The 18,529-nt window shown below is 50.6% G+C and overlaps 4 protein-coding genes across 4 annotated transcripts; all 4 read left to right on the top strand.

The window, feature by feature from the left end:
* The first annotated feature begins 755 nt into the window (after positions 1–755).
* On the top strand, positions 756–2,112 carry LOC144733812 (histone H1.2-like). The gene has a single exon (XM_078615823.1). The coding sequence runs from the start codon at positions 817–819 to the stop codon at positions 1,477–1,479; it is 663 nt and encodes a 220-aa protein (XP_078471949.1). The 5' UTR covers positions 756–816; the 3' UTR covers positions 1,480–2,112.
* Positions 2,113–2,568: 456 nt separating this feature from the next.
* On the top strand, positions 2,569–2,880 carry LOC144733678 (histone H4). Its single transcript, XM_078615704.1, has one exon. The coding sequence runs from the start codon at positions 2,569–2,571 to the stop codon at positions 2,878–2,880; it is 312 nt and encodes a 103-aa protein (XP_078471830.1).
* A 712-nt stretch (positions 2,881–3,592) lies between these two features.
* LOC144733676 (histone H2B type 3-B) lies at positions 3,593–3,994 on the top strand. The gene has a single exon (XM_078615703.1). It carries the CDS (start codon positions 3,593–3,595, stop codon positions 3,992–3,994), a length of 402 nt encoding a protein of 133 aa, XP_078471829.1.
* An 843-nt stretch (positions 3,995–4,837) lies between these two features.
* On the top strand, positions 4,838–6,529 carry LOC144733675 (uncharacterized). Its single transcript, XM_078615702.1, has 2 exons — positions 4,838–5,234; positions 6,063–6,529. Exons 1-2 carry the CDS (start codon positions 4,838–4,840, stop codon positions 6,521–6,523), a joined length of 858 nt encoding a protein of 285 aa, XP_078471828.1. The 3' UTR covers positions 6,524–6,529.
* The last annotated feature ends 12,000 nt before the right edge of the window (positions 6,530–18,529 follow it).

Here is an 18,529-nt window from a genome sequence, read left to right as displayed (position 1 = left end):
GCAGAGTCACTTGAGTTGAATTTGAGTGGTGATGATTGTGCACCGTGCCTCGATCTTGTTCAAGGCGCGCGACCCTTCTGCAGTGCGTGAGCTACTCACCTCTTGCCACGTAAAATGTTAAACTTTCTATTTAATGTCGGTTAATTTTGAGTAATTTTCTTCAGTTTGTTGTCCATCTGAAAATCCATATATTTATTCATTTCAAAGTTCGATTAAAACGTCCAATTAAAAGTTCGGTGACAAGGGACTGTTGACATGGCGCGCAGTCCTCACCATAGCGCGAGAGGAGGAATCGCGAGCGCGCGAGGCAAAACTTAAATAGAAAATATTTCGTTGGAATTAAATATGAGTAGTCTGTTGAAGCATCTTGTCTTGCAAAAAATTCGAGTGCGTTTTAAATAGTGTTCATCAGTAACACTTTTGAAAACCGACAATCGTCATAGCATGCCCTGACCGAACAATGTCTCCCAAATGTTGGTTGTTCACTTGTTTTGAATTATAATTTATATCGTGAGCATTGTCGTATATTGCATAAGTAACGTACATTAAAGAAGTGATCTTCGTGATAATGTATCAACTAGATGCATGTAAGTATGAACGTTACGGGAGTAATCGAGCCCAAAGGCAGGCGTGATAAACACAGTGAGTATGGTGGCAACTCCCTCACCAGAGCTGAGTTCTGGATGATCTCAGCGACGTCCGCATTCAGTACGCCGCTTCTATAATAACCTCGGGCCTGGAGAACACTCGTTTCGAATTCGTGAGAGCGCTGATTTCGAATTCAAAGAGGCGAGGCGATAAAAGCGACGTCTTGAGATGGCGGAAACTGCTCCTGCTCAACCACCAGCTGCGGCTACTTCAGCGCCTAAAAGCCCCAAGAAGAAGCGCGCCGCTCCAAAGGCCAAGAAGGTCGGCCCCAGCGTGTCCGAGCTCATCCTCAAGGCTCTGGCCAGCAGCAAGGAGAGGAACGGCGTGTCTCTTCCTGCGCTCAAAAAGTCGCTTGCTGCCGGAGGATACGACGTGGAGAAGAACAATGCCCGCGTGAAGTTGGCCATCAAGAAGCTCGTGGCCAAAGACGCCGTGGCGCAAGTGAAGGGCAGCGGCGCGTCTGGCTCTTTCAAACTCAACAAGGAAAAGGCTGCCGCAAAGGCGAAGCCCAAGTCGTCAACGGCAAAGCCCGCAGCTAAAAAGCCCGCGGCAGCCAAGAAGGTGAAGAAGCCCGCGGCAGCCAAGAAGACCGCGCCCAAGAAGTCTCCCAAGAAAGCAAAGAAGCCCGCGGCTGCCAAGGCGGCCAAGAGCCCCAAAAAGGTGAAGTTGGCTGTTAAGCCCAAGAAGGCGGCGAAGAGCCCAGCCAAGCCCAAGGCTGCGAAGCCCAAGGTCGCTAAGCCCAAGACCGTCAAGGCCAAGGCCGCCAAACCCAAGGTGGCCAAGCCCAAGAAGGCCGCGGCCAAGCCCAAGAAGACTGCGCCAAAGAAGTGAATCCGATCGGACGACGCTCGATTCACTCCACCTCAACGGCTCTTTTCAGAGCCACCCACTTAGTTAAAAAAGTGAACCAGATGCTGCTGCGCTTCCATTAGTTCATCGGTAACACATGACAGTGTATTACGTTGCTGTTGAATGCGTGCCATATTCTGTAAGTCAAACCCATTTACGGCGTGGCGATGGTTGCTCGCCTTGCCTCGGCCCTGATCAAGGAGCTCGACGCTTGGTGCAGTTCAATCGTGAGGATTTGTGTAGATTGGATAAGTTACGTACATTCGCCAAATTAACTATAACATTTTACCCACTCGATGTGTTTTAAGCATTGATGTGATGGGAGTAATCGAGCCCGAAAGCAGGGATCACAAACACAGGCGAGGCGGGTGGCAGCTCCCTCACTCGAACGGAGTGCAGAGTAATCTCAGCGACGTCCGAATTATGTGTTGCACCTCTTCATTCCGTCATCATGTTACTGGTGCCAAATATGGAATTTAGTCTAAAAAGGTATTGATTCCAGACAGCTTTACTCAATTTGCCTTCATTCGCTCGTTCTCGCCTTTTCACTTTGTTTTGTAAACATTGCGGTGCACCATCTAAACTTCTCTATTAAAATTAATTTCTATACGTAAATATCGCATTGTTTGCAATGTCTTTCTTACTTTGGGAGAACTAGTTGGTGACGTTCACTCAACTATTGTGTTGGAAGCCGTTTAGCTTCACACGATTATAAAGTTAGTTCATCTTGTTCACTTGAAAACAAGACCTTACACCGATTATTCACTCCACGTGCAATCTTGCAACAGATCGCGTTCCTCTCGCGTTCGCTGCGGGTGTGCCAATATCATTACAGAGTGCTTCGAAGAAGGGTCATTGCCCAAAACGTCGCATATTATACATGTCAAGGAAGTGTTATTGACGACGGTGGAGGGTTTTCTTCGTCACAGAGGTTAAAGGTCTAAGGTTTAAGGCGGAGCCATCGCGGAGGGCAGGGGTGGTCGGTGACGTCACCACGCTTCGGGTATAAAGGCGGCTGCTGCTGCAAGCTGAGCGCGCAGTCTCTCGCGAGCTTTGTCAGAAGTAGTCGGAATGTCTGGACGCGGTAAAGGCGGTAAGGGGCTCGGCAAGGGAGGCGCAAAACGCCATCGCAAGGTGCTGCGCGACAACATCCAGGGCATCACCAAGCCCGCCATCCGCCGCCTCGCTCGCCGCGGTGGTGTGAAGCGCATCTCGGGCCTCATCTACGAGGAGACCCGCGGCGTCCTGAAGGTCTTCCTTGAGAACGTCATCCGCGACGCCGTCACCTACACGGAGCACGCCAAGCGCAAGACCGTCACCGCCATGGACGTGGTCTACGCCCTCAAGCGCCAGGGCCGCACTCTCTACGGCTTCGGAGGCTGAGCGCCCATCTCTCGCACACTAAGCCAACCCAAAGGCTCTTTTCAGAGCCACCCACCTCTTCGAAACTGCTTGCGCCAGTGTTGCCAAACACTTTCTAAATGGAGCACATGTCCTGGGTTGTTGCGCGCCAATTCCTCGTGAGCGTGGTGGACGTTTGCTTGTTGAGTTGGCGAATCTTCATCTGCTTGCACATGAATGAAAGAAATCAAGGTATTCGCGACACGTCACATTTAACAAGGCGTGATTCTTGAACGCGTTAATACAGTACCCATTTCTGGTATTTCACCGAGCGCTTGTATTTTTCCAAATTGCGTTCATAAAACGCCCGTGCGCCGTATTAGACGAGTGGTGAAACAATCCCTCGTAAGAAACAAAAAAACCCACGCTCAAAACACAATATACTGTATTGGGTATTCTCGTCATCCTTTTTAAAACAAAGGCAATGCCATGGCTGCAATTCACTAATATACATGTTTGGACATTACATTGTGTTATATTTGCAGTAAAAATCGATATTAAAGTGAACATCGCGTCCGCATTTCTCATTGGACGCTGATGGAGAGGGATGGTACTAAAAGAGCCACTCAGCAGCGCCGCGCACTACGATCCTCTGATTTGCATCTCGCCTCCTATAAAAGGAGCTCAACGCGCGACCGACATCCACATTCGCTTCCCGTCTGTTCTGACCTGAAGCTGCCTACAACGCGTCGACATGCCCGATCCTCCCGCATCAAAGAGCGCTGGGCCGGCCAAGGTTCCTGCTCCCAAGAAGGGCTCCAAGAAGGCTGTGACCAAGGCTACGCGCAAGGATGGCAAGAAGCGACGCCACCGCAGGAAGGAGAGCTACGCCATTTACATCTACAAGGTGATGAAGCAGGTGCACCCCGATACCGGCATCTCGTCCAAGGCAATGAGCATCATGAACTCGTTCGTCAACGACATCTTCGAGCGCATCGCTTCCGAGGCGTCCCGCCTGGCGCACTACAACAAGCGCTCCACCATCACTTCTCGGGAGATCCAGACCGCAGTGCGACTGCTGCTCCCCGGCGAGCTGGCCAAGCACGCCGTGTCAGAGGGCACCAAGGCCGTCACCAAGTACACAAGCTCCAAGTGAAGCCTCGACTCCACCATTAATTACAAAGGCTCTTTTCAGAGCCACCCACCTCAACGAACCTGCTTGTACCAGTCCTAGCAGGAGTACAAAACGAAACTTCCAACAAAGCCCCGGTTCACGCGGGGACATTGTTCGCTCATTGAGTGAAGTGGAGAGATCGAACGCATTTTAACATGTTTCCACGTGAATAAAAGCGATAACAATATTCATGGCACATCATATTCACCAGCAGGCATTTCTTGGACTTGTTTGTCCATTGATTTCATCTGCAGCCCATTCAGATATTACATTGGATGTTTGGCGCCAAAACCTTGCAATGCAATATATTTAATTCGTGGTTGTATTTTCGGGCAGGAACTAACATTTTGCACGTGTACATATATGTAAAAGTAAGCGCCTAGCATGGATGACTCGTGCAGTATAATTGATCATCATCTCAATGCCAAGAGAATATATATCTATTCCTGTGATCACCTCTTTCCGACATTTTTACGTATTACTGTTTCCAATGAAGTGCAGTTTCTTAACACTTTATTTAGATCATGCAGAGCACTGTAAAGTTGTTTTCGGAAAGGTGTTTGCTTGAGAAAATAACATCCGTTAAAGACATCGACGGCGCTCAAAGGGTACTACTGCATCGTGATGCGGCATTCTGAAATGATCCAAACTGTGAACATTTTGTTGATTAAGAAGAGTTGACGACTCGAGATCATTGCACGCTGCCAACCAATCAGCACGCTCCCCTTCTTCGCACGTCACGACTCCGCTGACCAGTGAGCGCGCGCTCTGGGCTACATAAGCCGCCTTCTCCCCGCCTGTGAGAATCTTTGCCCTCACCAAGCCATGGCTCGCACCAAGCAGACGGCTCGCAAGTCCACGGGCGGCAAGGCCCCCCGCAAGCAACTCGCCACCAAGGCGGCCCGAAAGAGCGCTCCGGCCACGGGCGGCGTCAAGAAGCCTCACCGCTACAGGCCCGGCACCGTCGCTCTGCGCGAGATCCGCCGCTACCAGAAGTCCACCGAGCTGCTCATCCGCAAACTGCCCTTCCAGCGCCTCGTCAGGGAGATCGCGCAGGACTTCAAGACCGACCTGCGCTTCCAGAGCTCCGCTGTCATGGCTCTGCAGGAGGCCAGCGAAGCGTACCTTGTCGCGCTCTTCGAGGACACCAACCTGTGCGCCATCCACGCCAAGCGCGTCACCATCATGCCCAAGGACATTCAGCTCGCCCGCCGCATTCGTGGCGAGCGCGCTTGAACGCCCAGCTCGGCCCTCAAAGCACAACACAAAGGCTCTTTTCAGAGCCACCACTTACTCATGAAAACGCTTCCATGTGTGTCCTTCAAAGTTCGGGTGCCGGAAACCTTCGTTTGCTGGTCACGGCTCTCACGAGTCGTCAGGCGTAAGCGACAATGAAGTTCATTTTCTATACCCCGCCGCTCATATTTTTCAACATCACACGTTGGTGTCGTGTATAAGCGTTGGGAAACCATGTTTACATAATGTACAACAAAAGGGTTATTTTGGTTAAATATATTAACTATTAAACCCAAAGATATTGGTTTATGTTGTTTCAAGCCCGAGCTGATAAGAAGTTCACATTTTGCAAACTAAGAGACTGAATTATTCACGCACATATATTTTTAGGCATTGCCCGAACAGGCGGTTAAAGGAAAATATATATACACCGTATAGGCACGTGGGCGATCAAGCACGAGCTCAAGGCTATCACAATGATTTCTTATAACCAATGCGGTCCCTCAAAATGATGATTATAATCAATAATACATTGATATTTGCGGAATCCGCTTATAAGTTTGACTTGCCAGCACGTGCCCATAAATTAACTCTATCATGCTTAAAACTTGAACCTATTAAGTACGTGTATCGCATTGTTTCATTCATAAGATGCGTGTCCGCATTAAAATATATATGGATACAAATAATTAAAGTCAACATCGAATCCTCGCGTCCCGGCTTTTCATTGGTGGCTCAAGGAGAGGGCGGGACTCGACCGAGAGGAGCCAATCAGCAGCGGCGCGCTCTACGATCCTCGTCTCCGCTATAAAAGCCGCTCCGGTGGTGCGTGTCAACGTCACAAATCGTTCGTACTTTGTCTCCAGTGCTTTTTGCATCCTAGGTCCCTTAACAATGTCTGGACGCGGCAAGACCGGTGGCAAGTCTCGCGCCAAGGCAAAGTCCCGCTCTTCCCGCGCCGGCCTGCAGTTCCCCGTGGGTCGCGTTCACAGGCTGCTCCGCAAGGGCAATTACGCCCAGCGGGTCGGCGCTGGAGCACCCGTCTACCTGGCCGCCGTGCTCGAGTACCTTTCTGCCGAGATCCTCGAGCTGGCTGGCAATGCCGCCCGCGACAACAAGAAGACGAGGATCATCCCCCGACACCTGCAGCTCGCCGTGCGAAACGACGAGGAGCTCAACAAGCTCATGGGCGGCGTGACTATCGCCCAGGGCGGTGTGCTGCCCAACATCCAGGCCGTGCTGCTGCCCAAGAAGACCTCTCAGGCAAAGAAGTGAACGCGCCGCCACCTCTACCACCACAACAACGGCTCTTTTCAGAGCCACCCACTTACTTGCAAAGAGCTTGGACAGTCGTACACAGGAGTTTTGTTATACTGGTAGGAACGAAATGGACCAGACCACCAACAGATTAATGTGTCCGTCCGTCAACATCGCCCCCTACTGCAAACATTTGGCATGACCCTACGAAAACCTTTAGACTCAGTGACGCTATCCTGGCTAAACAAGTGTAACATTCCCTTATAATTCCCTCAGCTTTTAATTAAAACATTTAAATTAATGAGGCTTTCCTGGCTAAACACGTGTAACATTCCCTAATAATTCCCTGAGATAGCTTTTAATTAAAACTTTGAAATTAAATAAAACAACTAACAGCGCCCTAATAATTCCCTGAGATAGCTTTTAATTAAAACTTTGAAATAAAAAAAAAACTCACAGCGCCCTAAAGCCTACAGCTAGGCCTAAAGCCTAGAACTAGGCCTGAAACTCTCCATTCGTGTCGTACCCCCGCGTGTGTGAAAGGGAGTTATGTTTAACAATGTTACATTCCCTCATGTTTTTAAATAGAAACATTTAAATTTAAAGCTTTTACATGAATCATTAAAACATTTAAATTAAAAATTAACTCACAGCGCCCTAAAGCATACAGCTAGGCCTAAAGCCTAGAACTAGGCCTCAATCTCTCCCTTCGTATCGTCCGATTAGGTGTAGCAACATCGCCCCCTACTGCAAACACTTGGCAGGACCCTACAAAAACCTTTTGACTCAGTGGGGCTTTCCTGGCTTAACAAGTGTAATAATACATTATGTTTATATTATTTGGTTATTCGTTCCTACCAGCCCACCCCGCAGGGTCCTGTTTAATAAGGACACCGTCGTCGAGTTGCCCTCGTCCCAAATTGCTCACAATTAAACGAATGCTCTGCTCATTCCAGATACCCTTTATGTCTAATTTAGGAACGGTATTTGAGCAGCATTCCAACATTGCATCAATCATGGAACATGGTTTAGAATAAATTGGGATGCCTATTGGAAGAAAGAATCGTGTTTTTTAAAGAATAAAACTCGCTCTTTTTGAGCGGTCAGAAAAGGGATCAAATGAGCACATCAGCTCAGGGTTGTGGCCGGTGTTAGCTGATAGTAAGCAAAAAAGTACTGGTAAACGCTGGAGATGTCAACACTCGGTAAAGTATAATATTACTTGTCAAATAAGATGGTACAAATATGTGTAGTTAAATATTTTTTACATGGTTAATAACATCTTTCCAATGATTACTCATTCGTGTTACTTAGTGCAGTAAATACGTGTTACTTATTGCAGTAAAAACAACCCATCGGATGAACCATCCTGCGCTCCTAGAATATCAACTCTGTCGGTGCATTAAACGTAAGATTATATATTTTCTTTAAACATTCGACTGCAGAGTCACTTGAGTTGAATTTGAGTGGTGATGATTGTGCACCGTGCCTCGATCTTGTTCAAGGCGCGCGACCCTTCTGCAGTGCGTGAGCTACTCACCTCTTGCCACGTAAAATGTTAAACTTTCTATTTAATGTCGGTTAATTTTGAGTAATTTTCTTCAGTTTGTTGTCCATCTGAAAATCCATATATTTATTCATTTCAAAGTTCGATTAAAACGTCCAATTAAAAGTTCGGTGACAAGGGACTGTTGACATGGCGCGCAGTCCTCACCATAGCGCGAGAGGAGGAATCGCGAGCGCGCGAGGCAAAACTTAAATAGAAAATATTTCGTTGGAATTAAATATGAGTAGTCTGTTGAAGCATCTTGTCTTGCAAAAAATTCGAGTGCGTTTTAAATAGTGTTCATCAGTAACACTTTTGAAAACCGACAATCGTCATATCATGCCCTGACCGAACAATGTCTCCCAAATGTTGGTTGTTCACTTGTTTTGAATTATAATTTATATCGTGAGCATTTGTGGGGGTCGCTAGCCCCCGAGATCCCTCCCTCGATAATACTAACGGCCGGACTAACATCATCAATCGCCCCCCCGCTGCTAAGCGAACCGCCGCTAGGCTCCTCACCCAGGGTGTGGGAGCCGTCACCCGAGGATTCCCCTCCACCGCGGGTCCGCGTAGCAGGCATGGTTAACCACGTACGCGCACACCCACACACAGCTCTGCACGGCACTCACCCAACACTGACCACTCACGTTAGGATCGCGCACCTGTGTTACACACGTCGTGAACGTGCGCGCACACCCATACAGCTCCACACGCGATACCCACTCTTGCGCTGCTCTGCGCCGCGCTGGCCGCTCACGTTACGATCGCGCACCTGGGGTACGCCGCTTACGCACGCCGAGAGCTTACGCAAGTAACGAGTGCACGCAAGCGGGGCACACGCCGACACGACGACTCGTCCCCTCCCCCACTCGCGCGTGCACGTCAACACAAATATCGTACAAGGACGATTCTCCTCTCACACGGCTGCGTAGTCACGCCAACACACAAAAGTGCTCTCCCCGGGCGTTAACGCACACACCTCCGTACCCGCACAATCGTACAGAGACCACGGCCTTTATGCATACAACGACCACACACTCGCGAATGCAGTGCACGCTAATACCACGTTCCAAAAACACCCAACAACACGGTTTTGTTACTACGCTCGAGATTTTATTAGCCCTTGCTAACCAACCGAGCCACCCGTGTGTGTGTGCGGGCCAGCAAGGCGCTTCTAACCCACACTCTGGTGCCGTGTAGCCCTATTCTATGCTGCGCTCTCTGCTAAACCGCTTTCCTACTCGTCCTTACCCCGAACTAACCCTCTCCTACGGATCCTACTCTCCGCTCTGAGGTGTTGTAAGGCGCGCAACACGATACCGTCTGTAGTCCTTGGTGACCTTGCGGCGCTCAGATCGTCCTGCAGACAATCTAGCGGCTCGCCCGATGACTCCTTCGTCGCTGACCCCGTGTCCAAACTCCAGAAGAAGAGACTTCCCTACTGCCCCTGCGTTTTCTTTTAAACTATTCACATCAAAGGCTAGGCGCCCCCGTCCCGACCGCCTTGGTCTCTCGACCAATCCTGAGCCTAGGATTTCCCGCTCTTTTGCGATCCCGCCGGCCTTTGAACTTTCGACCAATCAGTCGTCCCGGGTCCTGATCCCAGCTATCTGCCTTGCTGACCCGTGTTTGTGTTTGTATGCGTTTCTAACTGCGGGGCTCTCTGAGCTCGCCGTGGTCGTGCGATCTCAAATCCGCCTACGGCGCCGCAGTGTTACTTGGCCTGGGAAGGGTCCTGTCCAATTCCCTGGCCCTGAGAAACCGTGGGGTAACCCCCCTAGGGGGCCCTCGGGTGAAAACTCAGGGTAGGTGACCCGACCACGAGGCCCTACGTGGGTGCGGGTGCGTGTTTATGTGGGGGGGGTGATGGGGGGCAGTGCGGCGGTGGAAGCCGGGCGGCTCCCTGGCTCGGCCGAGCGGCCCCGTCGCTGTGGCACCACATTGCCCCCCGGGGTGCCAGTCCCCGTCCCGGGTTGACTGGAGCACCTCGCCTGGGTTGCCCCCACGAGGTATCGCCGCGGGGTCCGCGGGATTCGCCCGGCCCTTGTGGCTGGCCTCGGGGGTGGCTGCTCCGTCTCCTGGGGCTCCGACGGTGGTCTCCTCCTCCATTCCAACGGCTCCCCTCGGTCTCTGGCACCTGCGGGCTGGGGAACAAACTCAGAGGCGGTGGGGTTGAAGGGTCGCCGTCCTCGTCGGCCCCGGCCCCGCCCGGGGCCCCTCGGAGCCCGGGGCTCCGTGGGGCCCATATACTGCGCGAGGCCCCCGGGCACGGGGGGTGGAGGGACCCCGGGGTTTCGGGGTACTTGGACGGCGGGGCTCCCCCCCTCGGGGGCTGCTCGCCACGGCTTCAGTCGGCGGATGTTGACCACCATCTCCCGGCCCCTCTCTCCTCCCTGAATCAGCACCGTCCATGGTGAGATCTGCCGTCTCACAATCCAGAGTCCTCGCCAGTAGGTGGTCAGCTTCCCCACCTGTCCGGCACCGACGCGGGGAGTGTACAGCCACACCTCGGAGCCCGCAGTGTAGAAGGGGGGCTCCATACGGGGTCGGGCGCCCTGCTCTTGCCGCTGGTGCGCGGCCTCTCCGTGCGGGTAGGCTCGGCCCCTGGCCCCTCGCAGGGTCTCCAGCAAGTGCTCCACGGGGTGGCTCCCTTCCTCCCGTTGCGGCGGAGGGACACCGAACAGCAGATCTGCGGGCAGGCGAGACTCGCGACCAAACATCATTAGGAACGGGGTCTGTCCTGTAGATGTGTGAACGGCGGTGGTGTAGGCGAACAGGGCATAGGGGAGGTGTTCGTCCCAGTCCTGTTGATTCGCGGCCGCCATGCGTTTAAGCTTTCCGGCCAGAGTCTGGTTCATCCTCTCTACCATCCCGTTCGCCTGGGGGTGATATGCCGTGGTTCGGTCCTTCTGGATCCCGAACTCTCGGCACAGCGCCTGGAATAGTTCGGCCTCGAATTCACTACCCTGGTCGGTAATGACTCGTTCGGGGATCCCGCACTTAAGTACGTAGTTTTCCACGAAGGCCCGGGCCACTACGAGGGCTGTTTTATCCGGGATAGCCACCGCCACGGGGTAGCGGGTGAAGTACTCCACCGCTACAAGAATATATCGGTTGCCCCGGTGGGATCGTGGAAAGGGCCCCTGCAGGTCGATTCCGACCAACTGATTCGTCCGACTGACTCGGAACGGCCTCAGGGGTACCTGGTACCTCGCCGGCTTTTGCCCACACTGCTGACAGGCCCGGCAGCCCTGCACCCAGGCGGCCACATCTTGCGCCAATTTAGGCCAGAGATACTGGCGACGCAGAGTCTCCCGGGTGCGCCGTTCCCCATCATGGCCCCCGAGCGGGTGGTCGTGTACCAGTCGTAGTAGTTGGGGTCGCACATGGGCGGGAACGCAGATGCACCCCGGCTGCCCAGCGTCGGCCAGTTCCCTCACCACCCCGTTTTCTACACACAACCGGGCATACAAACCGCTCCAGGGCCCTGGTAGTGCATCCTTCCTCTCTCGCAGTGCCGCCTCCACCGCCGCCAGATCCGGATCCCGCTGCTGGGTTTGTCGCAGCTGCTCGTCGTCCAAGCCCGGGAAGGCGCAGCCGACATCCTCTTGGATCCGCCAGGTTGGGGTGGGATGATCCGTCTGTCCCCGGGCTCCTTCTGCAGGGGTTCCTGCGGCGCACACTGCACTCTCTCTCGGGGGGGGGAGTTTAGTTTCCGCGCGCTCCTTGGGTTCTGCTGCCTGGCGGCAGCGTCCCCCCGTGAAGCACGGGCAGGCGTCTCCCTCCCTCGTCTCAGCGCGCACCGCGGGCCGTCTTGACAAGGCGTCCGCGTTCGCGTGTGTTCGCCCCGCTCGGTACTCGATCTGCAGGTTGTACTCCTGCAGCTGCGCCAGCCATCGAGCCATCTGCCCCCGCGGTTCCTTGAATGTAAGGAGGAACTGCAGTGCATAATGATCGGTGCGCACACGACATTTCCTGCCGTACAAGTACGGTCGGAACTGTTTACACGCGAAAATTACAGCATACAGTTCCTGACGGGTTACACAATAGTTCAGTTCGGCCCTGCTCAGGGTCCGACTGGCGTACGCGATGACCCGCTCCGTCCCACCCTGCACTTGCGACAGCACCGCGCCCAGCCCACTGCTGCAGGCGTCAGTGTCCAAAATAAAATCGGTGGTGAAATCTGGGAAAGCCAAGGTGGGGGTGTGGGTGAGGTGGTCTTTGAGTGTGGTGAAAGCCGTCTGGCAGGCCTCTGACCACTGATAGGGGTTCTTAGGGGAGGTGAGTTGGGTGAGGGGGCGTGCAATCTCACTGAATCCCTTTACAAATCGACGGTAATAAGTGGCGAGTCCCAAGAATGACCTGATCTCCGTCAGGTTCCTCGGCCGCGGCCAATCCACTACGGCACGCACCTTCTCGGGATCGGTGCTCACCCCTGCCTCGCTGACTCGGTGTCCGAGGTACCCCACCTCGCGTTGCGCAATGTAACACTTACGTGGCTTGAGCTTGAGATGGGCTGCTCGCAGTCGCTGGAATACTTCCCGCAGCCTGGACCAGTGTTCGGACAGCGACCTACTGAACACTATTACGTCGTCCAGGTAAATCAGGCACTGTTCCCACTGCAAGCCCCGCATCACCAACTCCATCAACCGCTGGAACGTCGCGGGCGCGTTAGTGAGTCCGAACGGCAACACTCGAAACTCAAACAGGCCCATCGGGGTGGTGAATGCTGTTTTTGGCCGATCCTCCTCCGTCATCTCCACCTGCCAGTAACCGGACGCCAGATCGAGGGTGGAAAAATACCGCGCTCCTGCGAGACTGTCGAAGGTGTCGTCGATGCGTGGGATGGGAAAAGCGTCGCCGAGGGTGACTGCGTTCAATTTTCGGTAATCAACGCAGAACCGAGTCGATCCGTCCTTTTTCGTTACCAGTACCACCGGGGCAGACCAAGGGCTCGCGGAGGGCTGGATTATGTTATCGCGTAGCATATCCGTGACTGCCTCTTTGATCTGGGTCCGTTCAGGCGCGCCCACTCGGTATGCGGGGAGTTTGATGGGTCGGGCTGCACCTGTGTCAATTTGGTGCTTGACCAGGTCGGTCCGGCCCACGTCCGAATCGTGCTCACTGAACACGTCGGCGTACTCCCGCAATAACCCGCGCAGCTGATCGGCCTCCCCCTTAGGTAAGGCTGCCCAAGGCACATGTAACGCATCCTGCAGGGGAACAATCTCGGCTCGGGGGGTCGGGCCGACCCGCCAGGCCAGATCCTGGCTGTCCTCGGGGCGGCCAGGGTCCTCCGCCCAGAGTGCGAACACCGAGTCGTTCGAGTGGCGAGCGTGCAGGGGGTGTACGGTGGCTACCGGGGTGCGTCGTCGTATCATTGCCGGGGTACTGTGTGGGTTAAACACACGTATAAACAGCCGGCCCCCATCTGCGTTTACCAGTGTGGCTGACCCTACCACCCCGTATCGCGATGCCAACTCCGGGTGAGGAGTCAGCATTACCTCGCCCGATGGTCGGTGGGTTGGGTCGGTGGAGAGGGTTGCCACTGGCACCAGCATCTCGGCGAGAGGCCCGATGGTGACGGCCGACACCAGCGTAGCGGCCACGGGTGTGAAGCGTGGGCGATTCGGCTCCTGTCCTAGGAACGGAATCCGCTCCCCGCTGCCCTCCACCGTAGTGCATCGTTGCCGGGGCTGTACGTTAAGTCCCAACTTTTCCAGGAGGTCCGTTCCTGCAATGCACTCGTGGCACAACACACTCGAAACGTAGAATTCCTGTGTGCACACCTGGTTTCCTAGACGGACCTCGAGGGAGACCTTCCCCAGCAACCCCATCCCGGCTCCGCTTGCCGTGTGCAGCGCGCGATCCGGCGCCTGCAGGCAGCCCACGTCCACCCCGAGCATGCTGCAGTGCGCGGCGCTCATGAGAGAGGCCATGGCGCCCGTGTCCAACAGGATCCGGGTGCGCTGCCCGTTCACCTGGCCTTCCACCAGCGACGTGGCTCCCGTTATCCCTGCCACCAGCTCCCGCAGCCAATCGCCCGAGGTCCCTGCGCCCTTGGGTGTTGTCGTTGTAACCTGTTTATGGATCACTCGCTCGCCATTATTATTACAGCTGAATTTTTCTTTTACTGGTCTCTTTTTTTTTATGGGCCACCTACCTCCTCGTCCGCCTCCTCATCCGCCTGCTCGTCCGCCTCCTCGTCCGCCTCCTCGTCCGCCTCCTCGTCCGCCTCCTCGTCCGCCTCCTCGTCCGCCTCCTCGTCCGCCTCCTCGTCCGCCTCCTCGTCCGCCTCCTCGTCCGCCTCCTCGTCCGCCTCCTCGTCCGCCTCCTCGTCCGCCTCCTCGTCCGCCTCCTCGTCCGCCTCCTCATCCGCCTCCTCGTCCGTCTCCTCGTCTGTCTCCTCGTCCGTCTCCTCGTCCGCCTCCTCCTCCGCATCCTCCACCACCTCACTTTTTGTGATGGCCAATTATTTTTTTACTGACCAATTTTTTTTGACTTTTTTTCTTTTTTAATTGCCACTCATTTTTTAACTGGTAATTTTTTTTGATGGCCACATTCTTTAACTCACCACATTTTTTTGACTGGTCTTTCTTTTTTTACCGGCCAATTTTTTTCACTTTTTTTTTAAGACAACTTTTTTTTAGCAGTCAATTTTTTCTTTAATGGTCACCCTTTTTTAACCAGTCACTTTTTTTGATGGCCACTTTTTTTAACCAGTCACTCTTTTTGATGTCCACTTATATTTTTATTGCCCAAATTAATTTTTTACTGGTCTCTCTTTTTTTACGGGCCACTTACCTCCTCCTCCTCTGCCTCCTCTGCTCCGATTCCTCCGCCTACGCTGCCTCCGCCTCACTTTGTGTGATGGCCAATTATTTTTTTACGGACCAATTTTTTTGGACTGTTTTTTTATTTTATAATTGCCACATTTTTTTAACCAGTAATTTTTTTTAATGGCCATTCTTTTTTAACCGGTCACTTTTTTTAATGGCCACATCTTTTTTACTGGCCAATTTTTTTGGACTGGTCTTTTTATAGGCCAATTCTTTTTTGGTCGGCCACTTCATTTTTAATGGCCACTCTTTTTAAACCAGTAATTTTTTTTGATGGCCATTATCTTTTATAGCAGCCAATTTTTTTCACTTTTTTTATGGCCACTTTTTTTTTACCAGTCAAGTTTTTTCTTTAATGGCCACTCTCTTTTTGAACCGGTCACTTTTTTTGATGGCCACGTATCTTTTTTAATGGCCCCTTTTTTTTAACCGGTATTTTTTTTGATAGCCAACTATTTTTTACTGACCAATCTTTTTTTGACTGGTCTTTTTTTTCTTAGGGGCCAATTTGATGTGGTCAATCTTTTTTTAATGGCCATTCTTTTTTAACCGGTATTTTTTTTTATTGCCACTTATCTTTTTTAATGTCCAATTTGTTTTGACTGGTCTTTTTTATGGCCCAATTCCTTTTTTGGTCGGCCACTTTTTTTTAATGGGCACTCTTTTTTTAACCAGTAATTTTTTTTGATAGCCATTTATATTTTTTACCAGCCAATTTTTAAACTTCTTTTTATGGCCACTTTTTTTTACCAGTCAATTTTTCTTTTACTGGTCTCTTTTTTTTACGGACCACCTACCTCCTCCTCCTCTGCCTCCTCTGCTCCGACTCCTCCGCCTACGCTGCCTCCGCCTCACTTTGTATGATGGCCAATTATTTTTTTACTGACCAATGTTTTTGGACTGTTTTTTTTTTTATAATTGCCACATTTTTTTAACTAGTAATTTTTTTTCATGGCCACATGCTTTAACTCACCAATTTTTTTTGACTGGTCTTTCTATTTTTAGGGGCCAATTTTTTGTGGTCACTCTTTTTTTAATGGCCATTCTTTTTAACCTGTCACTTTTTTTAATGGCCACATCTTTTTTACTGGCCAATTTTTTTCGACTGGTCTTTTTATAGGCCAATTCTTTTTTGGTCGGCCATTTCATTTTTAATGGCCACTCTTTTTTAACCAGTCATTTTTTTTGATGGCCATTATCTTTTTTAGCAGCCAATTTTTTTCACTTTTTTTATGGCCACTTTTTTTTTACCAGTCAAGTTTTTTCTTTAATGGCCACTCTTTTTGAACCGGTCACTTTTTTTGATGGCCACGTATCTTTTTTAATGGCCCCTTTTTTTTAACCGGTATTTTTTTTGATAGCCAACTATTCTTTACTGACCAATATTTTTTTGACTGGTCTTTTTTTTTTAGGGGCCAATTTGATGTGGTCAATCTTTTTTTAATGGCCATTCTTTTTTAACCGGTATTTTTTCTTTATTGTCACTTATCTTTTTTAATGTCCAATTTGTTTTGACTGGTCTTTTTTATGGCCCAATTCCTTTTTTGCTCGGCCACTTTTTTTTTAATGGGCACTCTTTTTTAACCGGTAATTTTTTTTGATGGCATTTATATTTTTTACCAGCCAATTTTTAAACTTCTTTTTATGGCCACTTTTTTTTTACCAGTCAATTTTTTTTTACTGGTCTCTTTTTTTGACGGGCCACCTACCTCCTCGTCCGCCTCCTCGTCCGCCTCCTCGTCCGCCTCCTCGTCCGCCTCCTCGTCCGCCTCCTCGTCCGCCTCCTCGTCCGCCTCCTCGTCCGCCTCCTCGTCCGCCTCCTCGTCCGCCTCCTCGCCCGCCTCCTCGTCCGCCTCCTCGTCCGCCTCCTCGTCCGCCTCCTCGTCCGCCTCCTCGTCTGTCTCCTCGTCCGCCTCCTCCTCCGCATCCTCCACCACCTCACTTTTTGTGATGGCCAGTTATTTTTTTACTGACCAATTTTTTTTGACAGTTTTTTTCTTTTTTAATTGCCACATTTTTTGACTAGTCATTTTTTTTCATGGCCACATTCTTTAACTCACCATTTTTTTTGACTGGTCTTTCTTTTTTACGCGCCAATTTTTTGTGGTCACTCTTTTTTTAATGGCCATTCTTTTTTAACCGGTCACTTCTTTTTGATGGCCATTTATCTTTTTTACCGGGCAATTTTTTTCACTTTTTTTATGACCACTTTTGTTACCAGTCAATTTTTTCTTTAATGGCCATTCTTTTTTAACCGGTCACTTTTTTTGATGGCCACATCTTTTTTACTGGCCAATTTTTTTTGACAGGTCTTTTTTATGAGCTAATTCTTTTTTGGTCAACTTCTTTTTAATGTCCACTCTTTTTTAACCGGTATTCTTTTTTTGATGGCCATTTATCTTTTTTACCGGCCAATTTTTTTCACTTTTTTTATGACCACTTATTTTTTTACCAGTCAATTTTTCTTTAATGGCCACTCTTTTTTAACCAGTCACTTTTTTTAATGGCCACGTCTTTAATGGCCACTTTTTTTTACCGGTTATTTTTTTTGATGGCCACATTCTTTTACTGGCCAATTTTTTTGACTGGTCTTTTTTTACGGGCCAATTTTTTGTGGTCAATCTTTTTTTAATGGCCATTCTTTTTTAACCGGTCACTTTTTCTTATCTTATCTTTTTTACTGACCAATTTTTTTAGACTGGTCTTTTTTATGGCCCAATTCCTTTTTTGGTCAGCCACTTTTTTTAATGGCCACTCTTTTTTAACCGGTCATTTTTTTTGATGGCCATTTATCTTTTTTACCGGCCAATTTTTAAACATTTTTTTATGACCACTTTTTTTTTTACAAGTAAATATTTTTTTTACTGGTCTCTTTTTTTTTACCGGCAACCTACCTCCTCCTCCGCCGCCGCCTCCGCCGTCTCCGCCTCACTTTGTGTGATGGTCAATTATATTTTTATTGACCAATTTTTTTTGACTGGTCTTTCTTTTTTTACGGGCCAATTTCTTGTGATAACTTTTATTAATGGCCATTCTTTTTTAACCGGTCACTTCTTTTTGATGGCCACATCTTTTTTACTGGCCATTTTTTTTGACAGGTCTTTTTTTATGGGCCAATTCTTTTTTGGTCAGCCACTTTTTTTTAATGGCCACTCTTTTTTAACCAGTCACGTTTTTTCATGGCCACTTATCTTTTTTACTGACCAATTTATTTGGCCTGGTCTTTCTTTTTTTACGGGCCAATTTTTTGTGGTCCATCTTTTTTTAATGGCCATTCTTTTTTAACCGGTCACTTTTTTTCATGGCCATTCATCTTTTTTACCGGCCAATTTTTTAACTTCTCTTTATGACCACTTTTTTTTTACCAGTCAATTTTTCTTTTACTGGTCTCTTTTTTTTTATGGGCCACCTACCTCCTCGTCCGCCTCCTCATCCGCCTCCTCGTCCGCCTCCTCGTCCGCCTCCTCGTCCGCCTCCTCGTCCGCCTCCTCGTCCGCCTCCTCGTCCGCCTCCTCGTCCGCCTCCTCGTCCGCCTCCTCGTCCGCCTCCTCGTCCGCCTCCTCGTCCGCCTCCTCGTCCGCCTCCTCGTCCGCCTCCTCGTCCGCCTCCTCGTCCGTCTCCTCGTCCGTCTCCTCG

Source organism: Lampetra planeri, chromosome 48 (assembly GCF_965212315.1).
Source record: "Lampetra planeri chromosome 48, kcLamPlan1.2.h2, whole genome shotgun sequence".
Taxonomy (NCBI): Eukaryota; Metazoa; Chordata; class Hyperoartia; order Petromyzontiformes; family Petromyzontidae; genus Lampetra; species Lampetra planeri.
Note: the sequence above shows the minus strand (reverse complement) of the source record. Positions and strands in the feature narration are given on the sequence as shown.